Below are 21,292 nucleotides of genomic sequence, written 5' to 3' on the forward strand. Positions count from 1 at the left end.
CTATTGTAATGAAAGTAAGAGAAGCTTCCTGTGGGTATATATAAGATATCTCGCTATCACAGAATACATACTGTTCTTGTTTGCAACAGAAGTAGAAAAATGTTATTTTTGAGTACAGAATTTTTTTAAACTTTTGCCTTTTTGTTAAAAAAAAGTATTCCCATGTTTACCCTATTCACCATGACCATCTGTAACCTACTAAAATTGACCATGACAAATTATTATTTGTTAAAACTGACTATGACAGTGATCAGAGTAGCAGCCGTGTTAGTCTGTATTCGCAAAAAGAAAAGGAGTACTTGTGGCACCTTAGAGACTAACAAATTTATTTGAGCATAAGCTTTCGTGAGCTACAGCTCACTTCATCGGATGCATTTGGTGGAAAATACAGAGGGGAGATTTATATACACATACAGGGAACATGAAACAATGGGTTTTATCATATACACTGTAAGGAGAGTATGCCATCATGTGCCAGCAATGCCCCTCTGCCACGTACATTGGTCAAACTGGACAGTCTCTAGGTAAAAGAATGAATGGACACAAATCAGACGTCAAGAATTATAACACTCAAAAACCAGTCGGAGAACACTTCAATCTCTCCCGTCACTCGATTACAGACCTGAGGGTGGCTATCCTTCAACAAAAAAACTTCAAAAACAGACTCCAAAGAGAGACTGCTGAATTGGAATTAATTTGCAAACTGGATACAATTAACTTAGGCTTGAATAGAGACTGGGAATGGATGGAGTCATTACACAAAGTAAAACTATTTCCCCATGTTATTTCTCCCCCACCCCACCCCACCGTTCCTCAGATATTCTTGTTAACTGCTGGAAATGGCCTACCTTGCTTGTCACCATGAAAGGTTTTCCTCCCTCCCTCCCCCCCCCCGCTGCTGGTGATGGCTCATCTTAAGTGATCACTCTCCTTACAGTGTATATGATAAAACCCATTGTTTCATGTTCTCTTTGTGTGTATATAAATCTCCCCTCTATATTTTCCACCAAATGCATCCGATGAAGTGAGCTGTAGCTCACGAAAGCTTATGCTGAAATAAATTTGTTAGTCTCTAAGGTGCCACAAGTACTCCTTTTCTTTTTATGACAGTGATGTAAAGTAAATATTTCAAAATAATCCCTGCTTTAAGAGTCTCCAGTCTAGAACAAAAGTAAATTGTAGGCACTGATTTAAAAATATTTTGTTTTCCAGTTGTGGGGGCTTCTGGATTTGGAAATTTTGGCTTTTTTTCCATGTGGTCCAAAATTAGGTTCTTAAATCCATAGTTAAGTAAATAAATTGAAGTGAGCAACTCTACTTCCATTTTACTTCAGTGGGACTCTAAAGATCAGTACACTTTTATTAGTGCCAAAACAAGAGTTTAGGAACCAAGTTCTGAAAATGCTGGAATATGTCTTGAGAAGGATATGGCAAGAGAGGGTGATAATGACTGGGAGGTTGTTCCTTTCATGTAGAAGGCACGAAAGATAGCAGTGGGTGAATGAAAAATGAGGTGTCGAAGCTGCCATCATAAACAGAGAGAAGGGAGAGAGATGGAACATGAAAGATCTTAGATCCACAATGTAGAGGCCAGACTGTAGTTCTTCAGGGATTTGAAGACGAGAATTAGAAACTTAAACATGAATTTAGATGCAACATGGTCTGACTGGCTGGCATTTTGGACGAATTGGAAGAGAAGCAATTCTCATCAAGGAGGCCAGGAGGTGGTGATTAGTTGCCATGGAAGGAGCTGACACAGTATATTGGTACAGAAAGTAGGGTTAATTTTTGAAATGAAGATAGATATGACATGATTTATTGACACCATAGGTATGTGGAGAAAAGGAAAAGGAATCAAAGGTGACATCAACATTACAAGCCTGAAAAATAGGAAGAAGGTGATGTCAACAGCAGTGGAGAAAGGAGAACAAAGGGAGGGAATAGAAAGAAAAAGAAGGAACTATATTTTGGCCATGTGAAACATGAACTGGCCAGGCAAGATAAATCAGACAGATATGCAGAAGATCAGGGGATACAATGAGAACAATTTTTTTTAAGGTTGTCGGTGAAGCAGCATGAATATTACAGCACACTTTTATCTGAAGAAAAGGTGCTTGAAAGAAGGGGATGAGGGCAGAGGAAATGGTGTTCACAAATCAGGATGGGACAGAGATTTGTGGTGAAGAATAGGTGAATAGCCTTTGAGTGAGTGACTGGGGTAAAGGAAAAAAAGGAAACAGGACAAGGAGAAGTAAAGATAACATTTCTGAGGGAGTAATGGATGGATTTTTAGTTAAGGAAGTCTGAATTCAATGATGTTAGAATAGGAAAGAAGGAAACAGATGGGGATTATGAGCCAGAGTTGAGGGATTAGGGGCTAACATTACAGTCCTATTCATAAGAACATTCTTTAAGGACAAGAAAATCAAGTAGAATCAAATGCAAAATTAAATGCAAAGTTATCCATTCCTTTTAGAAAGGACAGAGAACAGTTTGTAGATCTATTGTTCACTGCCACTAACTGTTTTCTAATCTGATTTGTCAATGGAACAACCTCCCCCCGACGCAACAAAAGCTACTGAAATGCACACTACTTGGTGTGTTTTATTTACTCTACCTGTCTCTGATGAGTTTTCGTTCGCCGATGGAGATGAAGGAATCTGTCGCAGTCTGTACACAAATTCCCACAGGCATTACATAAAATGATTGCAGCGGTTTCACCATCATCATGGTTATCGCACATTGGCTGAATAAAGAAGAAAAATGGTGGAATAATTCCCTATACGTTAAATCTGCTTCCCTCAACTCCCCTCTCCCTGTGGGCTTCCCAAAAAGGAAAATTAAAACAGGACAATTTGAACTTGTTTTAGACTATAAATTTTCAGCTTTGAAATGATCAATATCTAAAAACAGTTATGCCTGGCAGAAATGTAAGAAACAAAAGTACAGTAATGCTTCTAAACCCAGATTTGCTTTGTTTTATGAAAATTAGCTCATATTCATCACTAAAATGTCTCAGAACTATTTTCAAAAAGAGTGAGACAAAAGTCTTGCTGTGCTAACTGACATGTTACTCAAATTTTGGGAGCATGCTACACTTGATAGAAAAAAATTATGGAAACTGATAAGGGGGAATCCTCAAAGATCCATCAAAATGCCAAGATATCTACCTTTAACTCCCCTGATATGATATGTTGCCTTTTCTGTCAAGATAAATAATCAAGGCGTAGGTTATTTCACAGTACAGTGTGAACAAATTCCATGGAAACAAACCCTAAATTCCACTGCAACATTAATTTATTCTACAGCTATAACACACTATCCATTTCCATCTCTACTGCAACACAAACACATACTCCTTCCAGCTAGGTATGCAAGGGAGTGGGGAACTTGAAGCAGGCTTCAGCAGCTCTTCTCCCTGACTGCTGCACTAGTTCTTCATCTGCCTAGCTCAAAAGCCTACTCTTCTGACTTCCCCAACTTCCTAGTTGCAAGATGGATTTCAGCTCTGGCTCCCCAAGCCCTGTTGTCTGTCTCCATTGAACAGTGCAAATAGCCTGCACTGTAATCCAGTTAACTTCCCCTTGGGGGAAAACAGGGGAGAAGAGACAACTGCAGTCAGGTTCTGGGAAGGCAGAAAGCAATCCTTTTTTGTGTCCTTGAACAAATGTTTGTGCACTGTCCACATTAACATTTACAAATAGCGTTAAGTGACGACCAGTTAATCCCTCCTGCTGAAGCTGTTCCATTTTGTATAACATACTTAAATAGTCATTAGAACAAGGACTTGAACTTGGGCCTCCCACCTCCCATGTGAGTGCCCTAATCACCAGGCTATAGGGTCATTCTCACACTCTCTCTGACTATTCAGGTATTTTATACAAAGTGGAACAGCTTTAACAGGATAGAAAGAAACCCACCTTAGTTTACCCTATTCCCCAGTGGTTAGGGCACTAATCTGGGAGTGGAGAGACCCAAATTCAATTCCTGCTCCATTATCTATTTAATTATTTATACAAAGTGCAACAGCTTCAACAGAAGATACTAAGAGAGACCCCCACAGAATACACTGAGCTACAAGTTATAAGGGGGAACACCATCACTTCTTCCTCCTTCTCTTTTGTGACTGGCCCTTAAAAATGCACAGAAACAAAAACATTTCAGGTTGAACAAAACATTCTGTTCAACCTGAAACGGACTTTTTTCCCACTTTTTTGATTGGCCAAACATTCTGAAAAAGTTCAAATGTGGCTCAAACCAGCAAAATAAAATATCATTCACTCAGCTCTAACGATACGTCATGATTATAACCAGCAAAGAGTAGGTCAAGGGTAGGTGTCTTCACCAACATCCTCGCCAGTGAAGACTGGTGCAAAAAAAATCTTAACATTTTAGCAATGTCCTTATCTTCCTTAATTGCTCCCTTTAATCATTGGTGGGCCAATCGAACCACCAGTTCTCTTGAAGGCTTTTCTATTTCTGATATATTTAAAGAATGTATTTGTTTTTCACCTTTTGCTATTTGATCTTACATATTGGCTGCCATATTATATGTTTCTTTTTACTGGCTATATCCTTGGGTTGGATTTCCATTTTCTGAACATTGTCTGGCTAGTATAACCTCTTGAAGAAATCTGAGAATGTTTGTTCTACATAACATGTGCTACTGTAATCTTTGTCATTGTTACTGCTTGTCTGAAAAGTAAATTCAATACAATCCAAGTTTAAAAGAGAAAAAAAATCTTGAATTCAAAGTCTTACCATCTGTTTTTGCTGGCCATCCTTTCCCATCCATCTTCCAGACGACAGTCTATCTACATGGTCCTGATCAAGCACACACAGGGATGCTAGGGCTAACCAGAGCTGTTGAAAGAAAGGGTTGTATTATAGAAAAATTCCAGACAGACACAAAAGACTAAAATAAATGCAATTCTCATGGTTAGGAATAAACACAATTTTCAACTGCCTTCTTTTCAGGTCAATCCACTTAGTATGGATTCTTCTAACACATCACATAAAGAGAGTCAGGGATGTGAATAAAAGTTACTGACTTTTGGGTGCAAATCTCGGCACTAACCCATCTCTCTCCAGTTTCCCCGCCTTAAAATTATATTAACATATTAGTTAACTATACAACTGAGAGGCAGAGAAGGAAAACCAATCATAGTAGGCTGTAGAGAAACACAGTAGATAAAAGAAAAGGAGTACTTGTGGCACCTTAGAGACTAACAAATTTATTAGATAAAGCACAACTACTGCCAAACTGACCAAGCGTTGTCAATACACTTAAGGAATAATACAGAAATAAATACAGAATGTCAGTATACACTGCTGATAAAGAATACCAATAGAAAAAACAAGCTAAAGTTACAGCAGGAATTCACAGAACAGCTGGGTGGTCTGTATGAATTGTCCTAATCAAGAGAAATACCATTTGCTGATAAAAAGTTATTTTCTATGACTGATTCAAGTTACTTCACACTTCAATGTATCTAAGTGGCAGCCCCAAAAGTTAGTGAGGGTGTCAAACAGGAAGAATGCTCTGAGAACTCTGGGTTCCTAACACTGTTTGCTTTGTTCACCTGAATCTTAAATGTAATTTTGTATAATAGGGCTGGAGATGGCAAATGTGGGATGACCTTTCATTTGGAGATAAAATGGCATCTTTTGGGCTGCTGGTGAATCACTTATCAAGATTCCTGGGAAACAACATTGCCCTAACGAGGTTCATTTTTTAATCCACTGCATTTTACTCTTGAAGCCAGGAATTATAACTTTGCTTTATCATCTTTCAATTTACAGATTTTATTGAGCTCTTGCCAGGAGAAGAAATCTGGTGTTTGGAGCTACTCTAAGTCCTGACTGAAGTATGAAGGTGATGGCATTATCTTTTCCATGGTAGGGGATTAGGACCCAGTGACTCTCAAAATGCAGAGAACAGATGAGGAAGGAGATGGAAAAGGGAATTAGATTAACATTTTAAAATAGACCTTGATGGCAAAATACCTGCAGCTGCTGGGTACCTCCCTCTTCACACAACTATTATATGAGGAGGAGTAGACATGCCAGCCACTACAGCCAAAAATATTTGACTAGGGCTCTGAGACCAATCCTCAACTGAGAGCACTAAATCCTCCACTGTTTAGTCAAAAAGTCTAAAATACTTTTGGCACATGAACTAAGATGATGAAGCTACCTCAACCCTGAAATGTGTGGCGCTGGAAGAAGTTTTAAAAGATGTCTCTTAGCAGTACTTACTACTTAATCTAACTTTTTTATTTTTAAGTGAGAGGAGCAATCCTGGAAGCCACATCATGGGGCCAGGTTTCAACAAAAGATTTTAATTTTATTTATTTATTTTTAAAATGAAAAAGGACTATGGGAAGAAGAAAAGGCTCAGAAACATAGTATGTCCCAGGGTGAAGTTAAACAAAGACAAAGCTTGGTTTATCTCTTCCAGAGGCTTTTTGCTGCTGAGTAGTGCTCTTCACAGCCTAAAAATATGGAGATTTGTGGCCTATGAATATTAGGAACCTGAGATCAACATAAAATAATAGTTTGGAGTGTTGAAAGCCTCAGGGACAGAGTAAATGAATTTCCTCTATCCAAGAGTAACATTTTTTCTGATGAAAGTCTCACAAACCACGCTTCTGAGATTAGTTTAACTGAAGGCAAACATTTCTAGAAAGGAAAAATGAAAGGAAGACGGTAACTCTTGTTCGTTCTGTGGAGGATGCTTAGAGCTGCTCCAAAAAAATTCTTCAATTTGACCAATGTGTTATATTTCTTTCATACAGAAAAAAACTGAATTATGTGGACTATCTTGAATCAGAATACACAAGAATTACCTAAGATGATATATGGAAAATCCTTTGAGGACTAAAATGTTGAATATTTTTACTACCAACAGTTTCACAAAATATTATTTTATGTAAATTATTTTAATATATCTGGTGTTGATAATAAAGGAAAATTATCTTTGTATTCTGTATAAATATTTGGCATGCATTTTACATATTTACCATTTTATGTATTAAACACTTTCTAAGAAGTGTATTAAATACATCTGTGTTCATTTACACAGTTTTTAAAACAACGAAAAATAGTAAAACTAAATTGAAAATGTCAGCATATGAGACCACCACCTTTTTCATGCAGATAAAAAGCCTGAATTAACAGAAGCCTTGCAATGTGCCTTGAAATAAACAAATGTAGGTGTTCTCAGACCAGTGAGTTTTTTAGGGTTCTTTGCATCCAGTTCTGGACATACAATTCTAGATACTGACAAACGAGAGAGCCTTGACTAGATATCAGTATGGCTTTAAAGATTTAACTCATAAAAGATTCCTTCCTTCTCTCTGTTTGTGAAATCCTCTTGGTGTCTTCCTGGTTCAGCAATATCATATCAGTGTGCATCATTTGGTGACATAAAATATCATGGATTACCATGAGACTCAAGTATCTATAATGTTGCAATCTTCAGTGAACCAGAACCAGAATATTTCAGAGTTGGAGAAAAAAAAAGATTTAAAAAGGGTTTTGCACATCTATTTAACTTTACTACATATCTAACTTCTTGGGCTTACAAATCTCGGAGGCAAACGCATTCCTATTAAAGAAATTTTAAATATTAGGCATTTTCAACATCATCTAAAATTTACAAAGTTCTCTTCCAACCAGAAATTTTCAAATTATTATTTGCCTTGAACAATGGGAAATATTTCTACAGTTAGCAAATAAACCTATGTATATTTATTTTTCACTGCATGAATGCCAAGTGGAATAGTATTCCTTCACACCATAGGAACACACACAACTTAAAAATTAAATATTACGTCCTCTTTGATTTCATATGATATAAGGCTTTTGCTGATATTATCGGGTTTTTGAGGTGGTCTATCCATGTTGCAGAGAAAATACAGAATTTTCAACTTTGTTCATGGCAGATAAATAAATGAAGGAAAAACTCATTTAAAACTGTATTTAAGTTTAAATGTTCATTATGTTACTGATCTTTTAAAAAAGTTTTGCTGTTTACCTTTATTAAAAACTGTACATATTTTAGTGTTACATAAACCATACTGCTTGTACATAATTAGTTATAAATTAGAGCTTCAAAACGGAGGTACACAGTACCCCAAAACTGTTACATACAAAATAATACACATTTAAAGGCTCTGCCAACCACCACCCTGTACAGAGTAGGCAGGATACATATCACAGGACATATCCCCAGCATAAACATACAGAGCAGGACTTAGCAATTGTAATTTCTGTTCCCTGTATGCAAAATTTACTACTGTGAGGACATATGGAACCAAACATTATGCTAACCTGTGGGAGTGCCGTTAGACAGGATGTTGCTGTTATCAAATGTGTGCAACAAACTGACAAAGTCCTTACCCGGGTTGTTGCAATGCATCGCACTGGTGATCTGTATTCATCTTCCATTTTGGTCAGAGCAATGATGGTTTCAGCAATAGCATTTTTTGTCACACGGGACCAAGCTTCAGACAGGTGACCCTGTTAAAGAGGGAATTGTAGCTAACTTTTCTAAAACTCATTAACATATTACTATTTTCCTCATTAAAGTATCAAATAGAAATGAAACTGCAATTAAAGGAACTCAACAGGAAGTGAGAAATAAGGGGATTTAAAGTACAGTGGTCACAATTAAAAGTCAGCATTCTCCAGCAAATGCCATTCAGTTACCCATTATTTCTTTTTCTAAGCATACAGAAAAATGTTTAGTCTCAGATATCTATGTAGTAATTATTGGCAAATGCCAACTTTGGCCTTGTCTACACTTGCTTAGCACGTAGGGTACATGTAGCTCCATGCTGCAGTGAAAGGTGTCCAAACTCGCATGGAAGTGAAAGGTTCCAGCAGAGGGGAAAGGCGCCAGCAGTGGCAAGGCTGCTGGAGCCTTTCCCTGCTTCCCGAGTGTTTCACTATGGTTGGGAAAGGCTCTGGCAGTCAGAGACTACGTGGCCAAAAGCAGCAGTGTAGACATGAGAAGTACTGCTTGGGCTTGTAAAAAGCTGTGTATGGTATGTGCCCTAGGGTTCATTCATGTAAGGCACTCTACTCTACTCTTCCCACCTAAAGAGTAGCTTACTGTCTACAACAATATTTATACCTGAGCTAGCAGGGCGTGCAGTGTCTGCATTCTACACATCGCCACAAGTGTAGACCTACTCTTTGTGTAGTGCCTCCGCAGATTAAGTTCCTAAGGGTATCAGTGACATGAACTAAGAATCATCTAGAAAGCATGAGAACTGGGGGAAGAGTGGATAACTCTCACTGATCTAAGAACTTGCTTTGGGGGCATAGAAGGAACTGCGATAACATTCCATCTTAGCAATAAGAGAAAAGGAAAATATAATAGGAATACTTACCAGAGGGAAGGGAGGAAAACGTAGGATGCAGCAGCCAGTGTCAAATGATCACCTTAGGGCTGACTGCTGCATTACTTGTCACTCATCCCTAACGTTAACTATTTTCACTGACAGATTCCTCCTCTTGATCAAACATATAATGCCACAAAACATTCCTGTAACTCACATTGTACTGCACTCTCAACTCCGACCTCATACTTTCATTAGAAACATGTAACATGAATTTAAAGAGTAAACCATGTGAACAGCACAAATACACATGCATTTTGCACAGATTGGAGTTCAATGTTTGCATTACAGTGCAAGTTCAGTTTTAGGGACAATCCTCCAAGCCTGTCCCTTGAGGGCTGGGCAAAGGGCAACTTGTTTCAAGAGTCCAGAAAAGAGCAAGCCCCTCACACACAGCTCCCTCTCTGTCCAGCACAGCTGAAGGTGACAGGCAGAGGAAGTGTATATATAAAACTAATACATAAAACCACAATTATAAATACCCTTCAAAACTGTGTGTCCCATTTACAGGTGAAAGTAAAACAGCTATGTCCTGTTATTAATATTTTAAAAATTGAAAATAATATTGATGTATAAAGTTATTTCATCAATGTTGTCAGATGTAATGTAGACATTTACAAATCCAGTGGCTTAAAACTGATGTACTTACTTTTCATTAACAGGGAAATGATGAATTTTTATAAAATATAGTAGCTAATATAAAGCTAACATAATTTTCCCATCCTTAGGTACCCATTAACTAATAAAACAAATCCCATGCATTTCTGTATTATAATTTATGTGCTGGAGGGGTCTGAAAAAAAGGTGAAAATCTGCCTTGAAATAAATAGATTTTTGAGCTATCCTTAGGAAATAAAATAGTAATTCCACTAACCTCCTAAACTCCATTTTCAATACGCCAGAAATGCGAATACACCAAACTTCCCCATCTGTAATTTACATTTCTTATTTCTCTCTCAACATCACAGACTGACCAGATAATTTTAACTATTTGTACAGTCAAAATGAAATCTGTAATGCAATCTTAACTATGGATCTGTAATCAGCTCAACTTCAATAAAAGGATTGACCTTATTCAGGAAAGTTCCATTAGTGACTAAATTGGTGTAGAGAAAAATGCTAAAAGTGATAAAGATTAATTCCCAATGTTTTAAGGAAGTCAGATGACTAAAAGATATCCCCAGTTCTAGGTGGAAGCCTGTCTGAAATACAATCCACACCTTGATGTACAGGTGGCGGAGTCCCCCTTGGTGCCCTGGAGGTTGGTCTTGGCTGGCACCACCAGAATTAGAGAACTCCTGGACTACGAATGCAAGGATTGGGTGGATCCCATTGTGCTTGGGCTGTCCCACCACATGTGTCCCCTATCGTGCTCCAGGAGGTGAGGGCAGCCTTCCCTTCTGCTTCTTTTGCTTTCCTCGAGCAGATCCTGTGGGAGGGTGCTCCCTGCCTGCCTCCCCTCCCCTCTGGAAGTTGTTGTGAGGCCCCTGCCCAGCAAGCCTCCCTGGCCTCCCTTGACATGCCACCTGAGTTGGCTGCAAGGTATCCAGCTAGTCCACCTCTGAATCACACCCAAAAACATCTGTATGTGCTCATGTTGAATCTCAAGGGTCTGGAATGGATCATGACTGAGTCCTGACCCTGAGATTCACAGGAAGAACCAAATGCACTCAGCATAGAGGAGTTCTTATTATTCTTTTCTTCTCCCTCAGCAAAAATGGTGACACACTCTTCTAACATATGGAGTCATTTCCGCAGTGAAAGTCAGACAAAGAAGGATCTGTATTTTGCAAGTACTGTTAAATGAAATATGTATTTCCAAATGCTATCAGAATGACCAAATGTATCATTGTATGTATGAAATGTCCTGCTGACATTAAAAAATCTTTCTTGAGTAGCAATGAAGTTAAAAAAAATGAGTGAGACAGAAGACACTGAAAGTGGTTGCATTCTCGATCCTGAAGTCCTCCTTCTGTAACAACATAATCTGGAAGTCTTGTAAATTCAAGTCTGCCTCTTCAGTCATCAGGAACACAAGAGATATTTCAACCTACTTGTGACGTTATAGATAATTTTTGCAACCACTGTTATATATTTGCAAGAAATCTTGTACAAGGATTGTCAAGTAAGGTGTCTATGGAAAGGTTATGATTTGCTGAATATGATTATACTATTTGTATGCATGTATCATTTTTGTATTTGAAGCTATGAGTATTGGCTCTATACCTAGATTTCAAATGTTTGCTCCTGGATTAACGCCCACGAAGTATTTAGCCTGCACCTCTTGGAAAGTCTATTCAAATTGAGTGGTCCATCAAAAGAACATTTAATTCACAATGGAAGATGCCCATCTACACTGAATGGACTTTCCTGTGAATATACTGTTTGAGGTATAGGCAATGGCTTATATTGTGTCTAGGCAGAATCATACATGGACATGTGACTCCAAACACTATCTTGTCACCTGTGACTTTCCATTAGCTGTGCTGAGGGCTTTGTTTGAAACAATGGGTTTCTCTCCACATTGCAGAAGCTATAAAAGGCCCTGGAAACACCTCCATTTTGCCTCTTTCCTGATCAAACCACTGGACCATGGACTTAGACTTCTCCCATTAGTATAACCAAGGGAATGAGGTTCTTCCAATGATTTGGAAGCAACCAGAGACTTGACTCAAGCCAGCAATTTATTCCATCACTGATACAAGCCTGAACCATGAACTTTGCAATTATTGTATGTATTTGACTCCTTTAACCAATTTTTAACTTTTACCTTTCTTTCTTTTTATAAATAAACCTTTATATTTTAGATACTAAAGGATTGGCAACAGTGTGATTTTGGGTAAGATCTGAGTTGTATATTGACCTTGGTGAGTGGCTGCTCCCTTGGGATCAGAAGAACCTTTATTTGATTAAATTGGTTTTAAAGAACCACTCATCTCTAAGTCTAGTGTTTTTGGTGGTGATACAAGGGCTGGAATGCCTAAGGAAACTGCTGTTCTGACTTCTTGTTAGCAAGTGTGGTGAGACAGAAGTTTATTTTTGTTGCTGGTTTGGTATGTCTCATGGGAGAATAACCTCCAGTTTTGGGGTGTACCTGCCCTATTTCTCAGCAGTTTGTCCTGAATTTGGTATTCTCAGTTGTGACCCACGGAGGCATAGTTACACTACTATATCCAAAAGATTCCCAACAATAACTTAATTTATAGACAAGATGATACCTGAATAGCAACACAAAGTCTATCAAGCTCTCACAAGAGCCAAAAACGCTTCTGGTATTCCATTATAAATCACTGAAAACAGTTGTAGGCAGGCAGCATTTAAACTATTAGGACCATCATACCAGTCACCCAGCAGACATTCTTTGAGCAAGCCTTTTTTATAGTCAGAAGTCATACATGTAATACATAGTTTGCCAAAGTAATAAGGAACTGGAAATAGGGTCTTAAAGTGGGACGTGTTGGGCAACCTTAGCAACAGTTGGCTCTACCACCTTTGCCTAAAATAATTATATACAAATATATAAAAACAACAATACATTTGCAAAGTCAAACATTCCAAAACTAAAAATTCAATAATTAAACTTGCCAGTGACACTTTAGAGGTGCTGTGCAACTAACAATTTCCTTTGAGTTCAAATGGAATTTTGAATGCTCAGCACTCCTGAAAAATCAGGTTCTAAGTGTCTCACATTGGCCATATAACAAATGAGGAACAAAGTGAGCCGCTACTTCTGAAATTTTTGTTTAAGTTACTTATTCAACAATATACAGAAAATCTGGGCAAAGCCAGAGATAGAACCCAATTCTCACTGGTCCCAGTTCAATGCCTTAACCTAAAGACCGTCTTTTCTCTTCCTGAGACCTGTACCTCATTCACAGTGCATTGAATGAAGCAGAGTGCCTCAGGAAAACACAATACATGAACTGTTTAGTGATCAGAACTGTTTCAACATCAAACACTCAGAGCATGGAAACTTACCGCTGCCATGTCCTTAATCAGCTTAATAATGATTTCTGAAATCTGTGTAGGAGTTGAGCCCTTCATCCACCAATGGCTTTCACCTCGGCGAATATAGCTGCAAAAGATAATAAATAAGATAAATGAAATTAATAAAGGCAATGCCTGAGTATATTTCAAAAGTAATCAAAGGAACATTACAGTTATTTAGTACCCTGCTTTTTACATCATCAACACAGTAACACTATGTCAAATTAAATAGTTCTAATAGTAGGGCACAAATATTTATTTTCAGATTATAAAAGGGAGAGATAAAGAGTATATTTTACTTTAAAATCTCTGGCTTTTGTTTGTCTTTAGCTTGACAAAAATATAGCTTCTACCAACCTGGAATTGAAAATCATTGGAAGCGTAACTGTAGTAACTCCTTTGCCTGCAGCAGTGCCAGCAGTTCCAGTTATAGTGGTTCCTTTGGCTTTTAGCTGTACAGTGAGTGCTTTGGCAATGCACCCCAGGAACATGTCCAAGATACCCAGCTTATTCCAATCTCCTTTTTCCGTTGAGTGAATAATATCACTTATGTCTGCTGGTGGCAGAGACTTCACTCCTATGATACTAGCCAAGCGACTAGGGGTCACCTCTGGCAAAACACGTCTTAATAATGATGTGACCTAAGTAGGAGAACCAAAGCAACACAAAATTAAAGGAGATAGCTGAATTTTCAAAGCTATATTCAAAAGCACCTTTTACTTATTTATAAGCTACTTTGGTATGTCTTTTTCATAAGAACAGTTAATCTACTTTTTAACTTCTAAATCATCTTCTCAGAAATTTTGTAATGTTTGTACCATACTTCGTAAATTGTAATGTGCTACATAAATTTCAAGCATAATTATTATTAACGCAGTTACTTATAGGAAAATTGCAATAAAAAGGAGTTTCCAAGTACCTTATGCGAATGCAACTAAAAGCTGCTATACTGAAAATCTGATTACTTACACTGGAATACAGAATGCAACACAGCATACAAATTCATAATTAAGGCTTGAGACTTTCAAAAGCTCTCTGTGGTATATTAAAAATACTTACTAACAAAAGGTAGGGAGATGTAAGAAGCAAGAGCCAGTCATAAATGGTCATTTTAGGTGTGACCGATGCCACTCCCAGTCTCTATTCAAACCCAAGTTAATCATATCTAGTTTGCATATTAATTCAAGCTCAGCAATTTCTCGTTGGATTCTGTTTTTGAAGCTTTTCTGTTGCAAAATTGCCACATTTAAACTTCATACCACATGATCCATTGTCTACAGCCAAGCTCTACGATATAACCGCATTTGCTCCAACCGCTCAGACAGAGACAAACGCCTACAAGATCTCTATCATGCATTCCTACAACTACAATACCCACCTGCTGAAGTGAAGAAACAGATTGACAGAGCCAAAAGAGTACCCAGAAGTCACCTACTATAGGACAGGCCCAACAAAGAAAATTACAGAATGCTACTAGCCATCACGTTCAGCCCCCAACTAAAACCTCTCCAACGCATCATCAAGGATTTACAACCTATCATGAATGATGACCCATCACTCTCAGATCTTGGGAGACAGACCAGTCCTTGCTTACAGACAGCCCCCCAATCTGAAGCAAATACTCACCAGCAACCACACACCACACAACAGAACCACCAACCCAGGAACCTATCCTTGCCACAAAGCCCGTTGCCAACTCTGTCCACATATCTATTCAGGGGACACCATCATAGGGCCTAATCACATCAGCCACACTATCAGAGGCTTGTTCACCTGCGCATCTACCAATGTGATATATGCCATCATGTGCCAGCAATGCCTCTCTGCCATGTACATTGGTCAAACTGGACAGTCTCTACGTAAAAGAATGAATGGACACAAACAGACGTCAAGAATTATAACATTCAAAAACCAGTTGGAGAACATTTCAATCTCTCTGGTCACTCGATTACAGACCTGAGAGTGGCTATCCTTCAACAAAAAAGCTTCAAAAACAGACTCCAACGAGAGACTGCTGAATTGGAATTAATTTGCAAACTGGATACAATTCACTTAGGCTTGAATAGAGACTGGGAATGGATGAGTCATTACACGAAGTAAAACTATTTCCCCATGTTATTTCTCCCCCACCCCACCTCACCCCCCACTGTTCCTCAGATATTCTTGTTAACTGCTCAAAATAGCCTATCTTGCTTGTCACCATGAAAAGTTTTCCTCCTTCCCCCCCTGCTGCTGGTGATGGCTTATCTTAAGTGATCACCATCCTTACAGTGTGTATGATAAACCCATTGTTTCATGTTCTCTGTGTGTGTATATCAATCTCCCCTCTGTTTTTTCCACCAAAGGCATCCGCTGAAGTGAGCTGTAGCTCACGAAAGCTTATGCTGAAATAAATTTGTTAGTCTCTAAGGTGCCACAAGTATTCCTTTTCTTTTTGCAAATACAGACCAACATGGCTGCTACTCTGAAACCTCACATTTAAACTGTTACTGAGTGGCCAGAGCGGCTGAAGTGTTCTCCTACCGGTTTTTGAATATTATGATTCCTGATGTCACGAGTGGGAGTGGGTGGGTCATTACACATATTGAATCTATTTCCTCCATGTTAAGTATCCTCACACCTTCTTGTCAACTGTCTAAATCAGCCATTTGGACTCTTGTCAGTGTGTGCCATTACTGTGTAATATTGCCACTAGTACAAGTGGCCCTTGGACTCTCTCTCTCTCTGGGTTTGCTTTTGCCTGGGGGGGAGTGGTCTTTTTGGTGTGGCTTGTGTTTCCCAGATTAACAGGATTTAGTGGGAAGGTGATGACAGATACGGAGGCAGCTGTGGGAGTGACTCCTGTAGTGGAAGACACATTGAGGATGACTGGATGTGGAAGCTGTGGTATGTACATGATCCTGGATGGGGGACCTGGTAAGAGTTTTTTCTGCATGAAATACTATCTGATAGAGCTGATGGAGGAAAAGATCTGAGGTTTGGAGATGCAGGTGGAAAGTCTCGTTGAGTTTAGGAAGGGGTTTGAGCAGATGATGGAGCAAAGACATGAGGTATCTGAAGGGAAAAGCTCAGACTTACAGATGGAAGCAGGGCTGGGGAATTTTGAGGCGAGACTGGGTGAGGAAAGTGGTCAGTGGAAGCATGTGACTAAAAGAACCAGGCAGAGGAAGAGACGGGCTAGTGATAGAGAAATAGAGCTTAGGAACAGGTTTGCAGAGTTGGAAAAAGAAGAAGGGGCTCAGCAGGTACTTGTTGAAGGTGGAAGGGTAAGGAAGAAGAGAAGAGAGACTAGTCCTATAGGAAAAGCGGAAGAGTCAAGGAAGACTACACCAAATATGAGCCCCAGGAGGATACAGGATGGGTTGAAGAGGATTATAAGGGAAAATAGGAATGGAAAGAACTTGCAGCCACAGGGAACAGGGGAGAGACTGGAGAATAGCACCATCACCAGGAAAAGGCAGGTCTATGTGATCGGGGACTCTTTATTGAGAACAATAGACAGGCCTGTAACTAGAGCAGATCCAGAGAATAGAAGGGTGTGCTATCTTCCGGGTGCTAAGATACGGGATGTAGATCTGAGGTTGAAAAAGCTCCTAAAGGGAGCGGGAAAGAATCCCCTAATTATCCTTCATGTGGGAACAAATGATACAGCTAGATTCTCGCTGGAAAGTATTAAGGGAGACTATGCTAGGCTGGGGAAGACGCTTAAGGAAATTGAGGCTCAGGTGATCTTTAGTGGGATCCTTCCTGTTCCTAGAGAAGGGCAACAAAGGTGTGACAAGATTCTGACTGTCAACAGTTGGCTTAGGCAGTGATGCTATAAGGAGGGCTTTGGGATGTAAGGCCACTGGGAGGCATTCATGGACAGAGGACAGTTCTCTTGGGATGGACTTCATCTGAGTAGGGAAGGAAATAGACTTCTAGGATGGAGGCTGGCACAACTGATAAAGAGAGCTTTAAACTAGGAATTTGGGGGAGATGGTTGGGAGATGTCCAGGTAATCTCCATGCCAGATTTTAGCATTGAGAGGGAAGAAGATGAAGTAAGAAAGGATACAGCCGTGGGTAGGAGAATGTATATAAGGAGCGAGGGCGGTGTGGATACTAGTCTAATAGGTTATACTGGCTGTAGAATGACTGCCTAATAGGGTACAAAATGTGAGCGAGGCCAAACAGCAAAAATTAAGATGTTTGTACACCAATGCGAGGAGCCTAGGTAACAAAATGGAGGAACTAGAGCTACCGGTGCAGGAAGTGAAACCAGATATTATAGGAATAACAAAAACATGGTGGAATAGTAGTCATGACTGGACTACAGGTATTGAAGGGTATGTGCTGTTTAGGAAAGATAGAAACAAAGGTAAAGGTGGTGGAGTAGCATTGTATATCAATGATGAGGTAGAATGTAAAGAAATAAGAAGCGATGCAATGGATGAGAGAGTCTGTCTGGGAAAAAATTACATTGGGGAAGGTAACTAGTAAAGCCTCTCCTACAATAGTGCTTGGGGTGTTCTATAGACCTCCGAGATCTAATTTGGATATGGATAAAGCCCTTTTTAATGTTTTTAATAAAGTAAATACTAATGGAAACTGCGTGATCATGGGAGACTAACTTCCCAGATGTAGACTGGAGGACCAGTGCTAGTAATAATAATAGGGCTCAGATTTTCCTAGATGCAATAGCTGATGGATTCCTTCATCAAGTAGTTGCTGAACCGACTAGAGGGGATGCCATTTTAGATTTAATTTTGGTGAGTAGCGAGGACCTCGTAGAAGAAATGGTTGTAGGGGACAACAATCTTGGATGAGCAAGCTGGATGAGCAAGCATCTTAGAGAGGTGATTAAGAAGAAGCAGAAAGCATACAGGGAGTGGAAGATGGGAGGGATCAGCAAGGAAAGCTACCTAATTGAGGTCAGAACATGTAGGGATAAAGTGAGACGGGCTAAAAGTTGAGTAGAGTTGGATCTTGCAAAGGGAATTAAAACCAATAGTAAAAGGTTCTATAGCCATATACATATGAAGAAATCTAAGAAAGAAGTGGGGCCGCTAAACACTGAGGATGGAGTGGAGGTTAAAGATAATCTAGGCATGGCCCAATATCTAAACAAATACTTTACCTCAGTCTTTAATAAGGCTAAAGAGGATCTTGGGGATAATGGTAGCATGACAAATGGGAATAAGGATATGGAGGTAGATATTACCATATCTGAGGTAGAAGCGAAACTCAAACAGCTTAATGGGACTAAATCGGGGGGCCCAGATAATCTTCATCCAAGAATATTAAAGGAATTGGCACCTGAAATTGCAAGCCCATTAGCGAGAATTTTTAATGAATCTGTAAACTCAGGAGTTGTACCGAATGGTTGGAGAATTGCTAATATAGTTCCTATTTTTAAGAAAGGGAAAAAAAAAGTGATCCAGGTAACTACAGGCCAGTTAGTTTGACATCTGTAGTATGCAAGGTCCTGGAAAAAATTTTGAAGGAGAAATTAGTTAAGGACATTGAAGTCAATGGTAAATGGGACAAAATACAACATGGTTTTACAAAAGGTAGATCGTGCCAAACCAACCTAATCTCCTTTTTTGAAAAAGTAACAGATTTTTTAGATAAAGGAAATGCAGTGGATCTAATTTACCTAGATTTCAGTAAGGCATTTGATACCGTGCCACATGGGGAATTATTAGTTAAATTGGAGAAGATGGGGATCAATATGAACATCAAAAGGTGGATAAGGAATTAGTTAAAGGGGAGACTGCAACGGGTCCTACTGAAAGGCAAACTGTCAGGCTGGAGGGAGGTTACCAGTGGATGACCAGAGGCTACTAGGATGATCCGAGGAATGGAAAACTTGTCTTATGAAAGGAGACTTAAGGAGCTTGGCTTGTTTAGCGTAACTAAAAGAAGGTTGAGGGGAGATATGATTGCTCTCTATAAATGTATCAGAGGGATAAATACAGGAGAGGGAGAGGAATTATTTCAGCTCAGCACCAATGTGGACACAAGAACAAATGGGTATAAACTGGCCACCAGGAAGTTTAGACTTGAAATCAGACGAAGGTTTCTAACCATCAGAGGAGTGAAGTTTTGGAATAGCCTTCCAAGGGAAGCAGTGGGGGCAAAAGATCTATCTGGTTTTAAGATTCTACTCGTTAAGTTTATGGAGGAGATGGTATGATGGGATAATGGGATTTTGGTAAATAATTGATCTTTAAATATTCAGGGTAAATAGGACTAATCCCCTGAGATGGGATATTAGATGGATGGGATCTCAGTTACCCAGGAAAGAATTTTCTGTAGTATCTGGCTGGTGAATCTTGCCCATATGCTCAGGGTTTAGCTGATCGCCATATTTGGGGTCGGGAAGGAATTTTCCTCCAGGGCAGATTGGAGAGGCCCTGGAGGTTTTTTGCCTTCCTCTGTAGCATGGGGCATGGGTGACTTGAGGGAGGCTTCTCTGCTCCTTGAAGCCTTTAAACCACGATTTGAGGACTTCAATAGCTCAGAAATAGATGAGGTTTTTCGTAGGAGTGGGTGGGTGAGATTCTGTGGCCTGCACTGTGCAGGAGGTCGGACTAGATGATCAGAATGGTCCCTTCTGACCTTAGTATCTATGAATCTCTAGTAGGCAATTCTACCCTGTGATAATGCCACTAGGCGAAGTGTTCTTTGCACTCTGACCATTAGTGGTGTCTCTTGGAGTGTCTCCATTAGGCAGTGCTGTTGGCCTGGAGCTCTCAACCAGTCCCCAACGACACTGTTCTTCATTAAGAGCTGCTTGCATACAGAATTTCAGTTTTCAAATTTCAATAATTTTTGCTGTAGCTATGTCTAAGGAAGTATGGCTCTAAGATTTTAAAGAAAAATTTCTGCTTCCTGTATTTTAATAATTTTGTAATAGTGCTGTGTGATAGCATTCTTTGTAAGTAACAACAAGCAACTCAAACAGCTATTTTTAAAATGGATTTCACTTGTTTTACATTCACTAACAGGACCAAGTAAAGGTATAGGCACTAAGAAACTACAGACTTGTAATAATTTCAGAATCAGAGCTTTCATGTTTTCTTTTTAATTAAGCTTCTAGCACTCATGATTTTGAGGAAAAGCTTGAAAAAGTGACAAGTGCAACTTACGTCTGCCTGAATCTGCAAACCATCTGAAAGAATCGGCTCAGAGTGGTATGAATTCCAATATGAATATCAATGGGGTGTTAATTTCAACCCTCACTGCTTCTTGACCACACCGTCCAAACAAAGTTGTGTTTGTGGCAGGAGAAGTGCCACTATCTCAGCCAGCCCTCCACCCACCTGAGCAGGTACACTCAGACACATGGGGGGTTCCCCTACTGGCACCTCTGCCAATCTAGGAAAAAGAGGTGATGTCTGCTACCACTCATGTTATCCATGAGAGGACGAGGGACCCCACTATCACTTCTGTAGCCTAAAAAAGGAGCCCCATGCTGCTGCCCCAGCCTCTCTAGAAGAGGGCAGGGTGCTGTCTGTCACTAGCACTCCAAGTTGGGGGAGGAGGTTGATGCCATAGGATCACTTCATGAGGGCAGAGCAAAGGGGGTGCAGCTGAGGGCACTCCCTCTAATGGTGGTTGTAGGTTCCCAGATTGTCTTAAATCAGTCTTGCTCACAGTTTAAAGGTTGCGTTGAACTGATGGTTGTTAGAACTGCCTGCTAGTTTGTGGACTTTCTTTACATAATATTGCACTTTTCTTCATGTTATTTGCACATATTTCCTGTGCGTCTTTTCTTGGTAAGATACCATTTATGCCATGTAGCAGAAAAAAAATGACGAATGGAGAAAATAATTCTTTTCATATTAAAAGGGCTATTAATCTGTATTAATCTGTATTGCAAATATTTTTGTATTTAAAACAAGTGATTCTCCC

The 21,292-nt window shown here is 39.4% G+C and overlaps 1 protein-coding gene across 26 annotated transcripts in view; it reads right to left on the reverse strand.

Moving 5' to 3' along the window:
• The window catches only part of MYCBP2 (MYC binding protein 2), a 444,438-nt gene that overhangs the window by 13,151 nt on the left and 409,995 nt on the right, over positions 1-21,292 (reverse strand). For all 26 annotated transcript variants that reach the window (XM_038370114.2, XM_043504638.1, XM_043504632.1 and 23 more), the window contains 5 exons: positions 13,752-14,035; positions 13,386-13,482; positions 8,404-8,523; positions 4,762-4,863; positions 2,618-2,746 (listed from right to left, as the gene is read on the reverse strand). In XM_038370114.2, coding sequence (XP_038226042.1) covers positions 2,618-2,746; positions 4,762-4,863; positions 8,404-8,523; positions 13,386-13,482; positions 13,752-14,035 — 732 coding nt within the window. The remainder of the gene's footprint in view (positions 1-2,617; positions 2,747-4,761; positions 4,864-8,403; positions 8,524-13,385; positions 13,483-13,751; positions 14,036-21,292) is intronic.

Source organism: Dermochelys coriacea, chromosome 1 (assembly GCF_009764565.3).
Source record: "Dermochelys coriacea isolate rDerCor1 chromosome 1, rDerCor1.pri.v4, whole genome shotgun sequence".
Taxonomy (NCBI): domain Eukaryota; kingdom Metazoa; phylum Chordata; order Testudines; family Dermochelyidae; genus Dermochelys; species Dermochelys coriacea.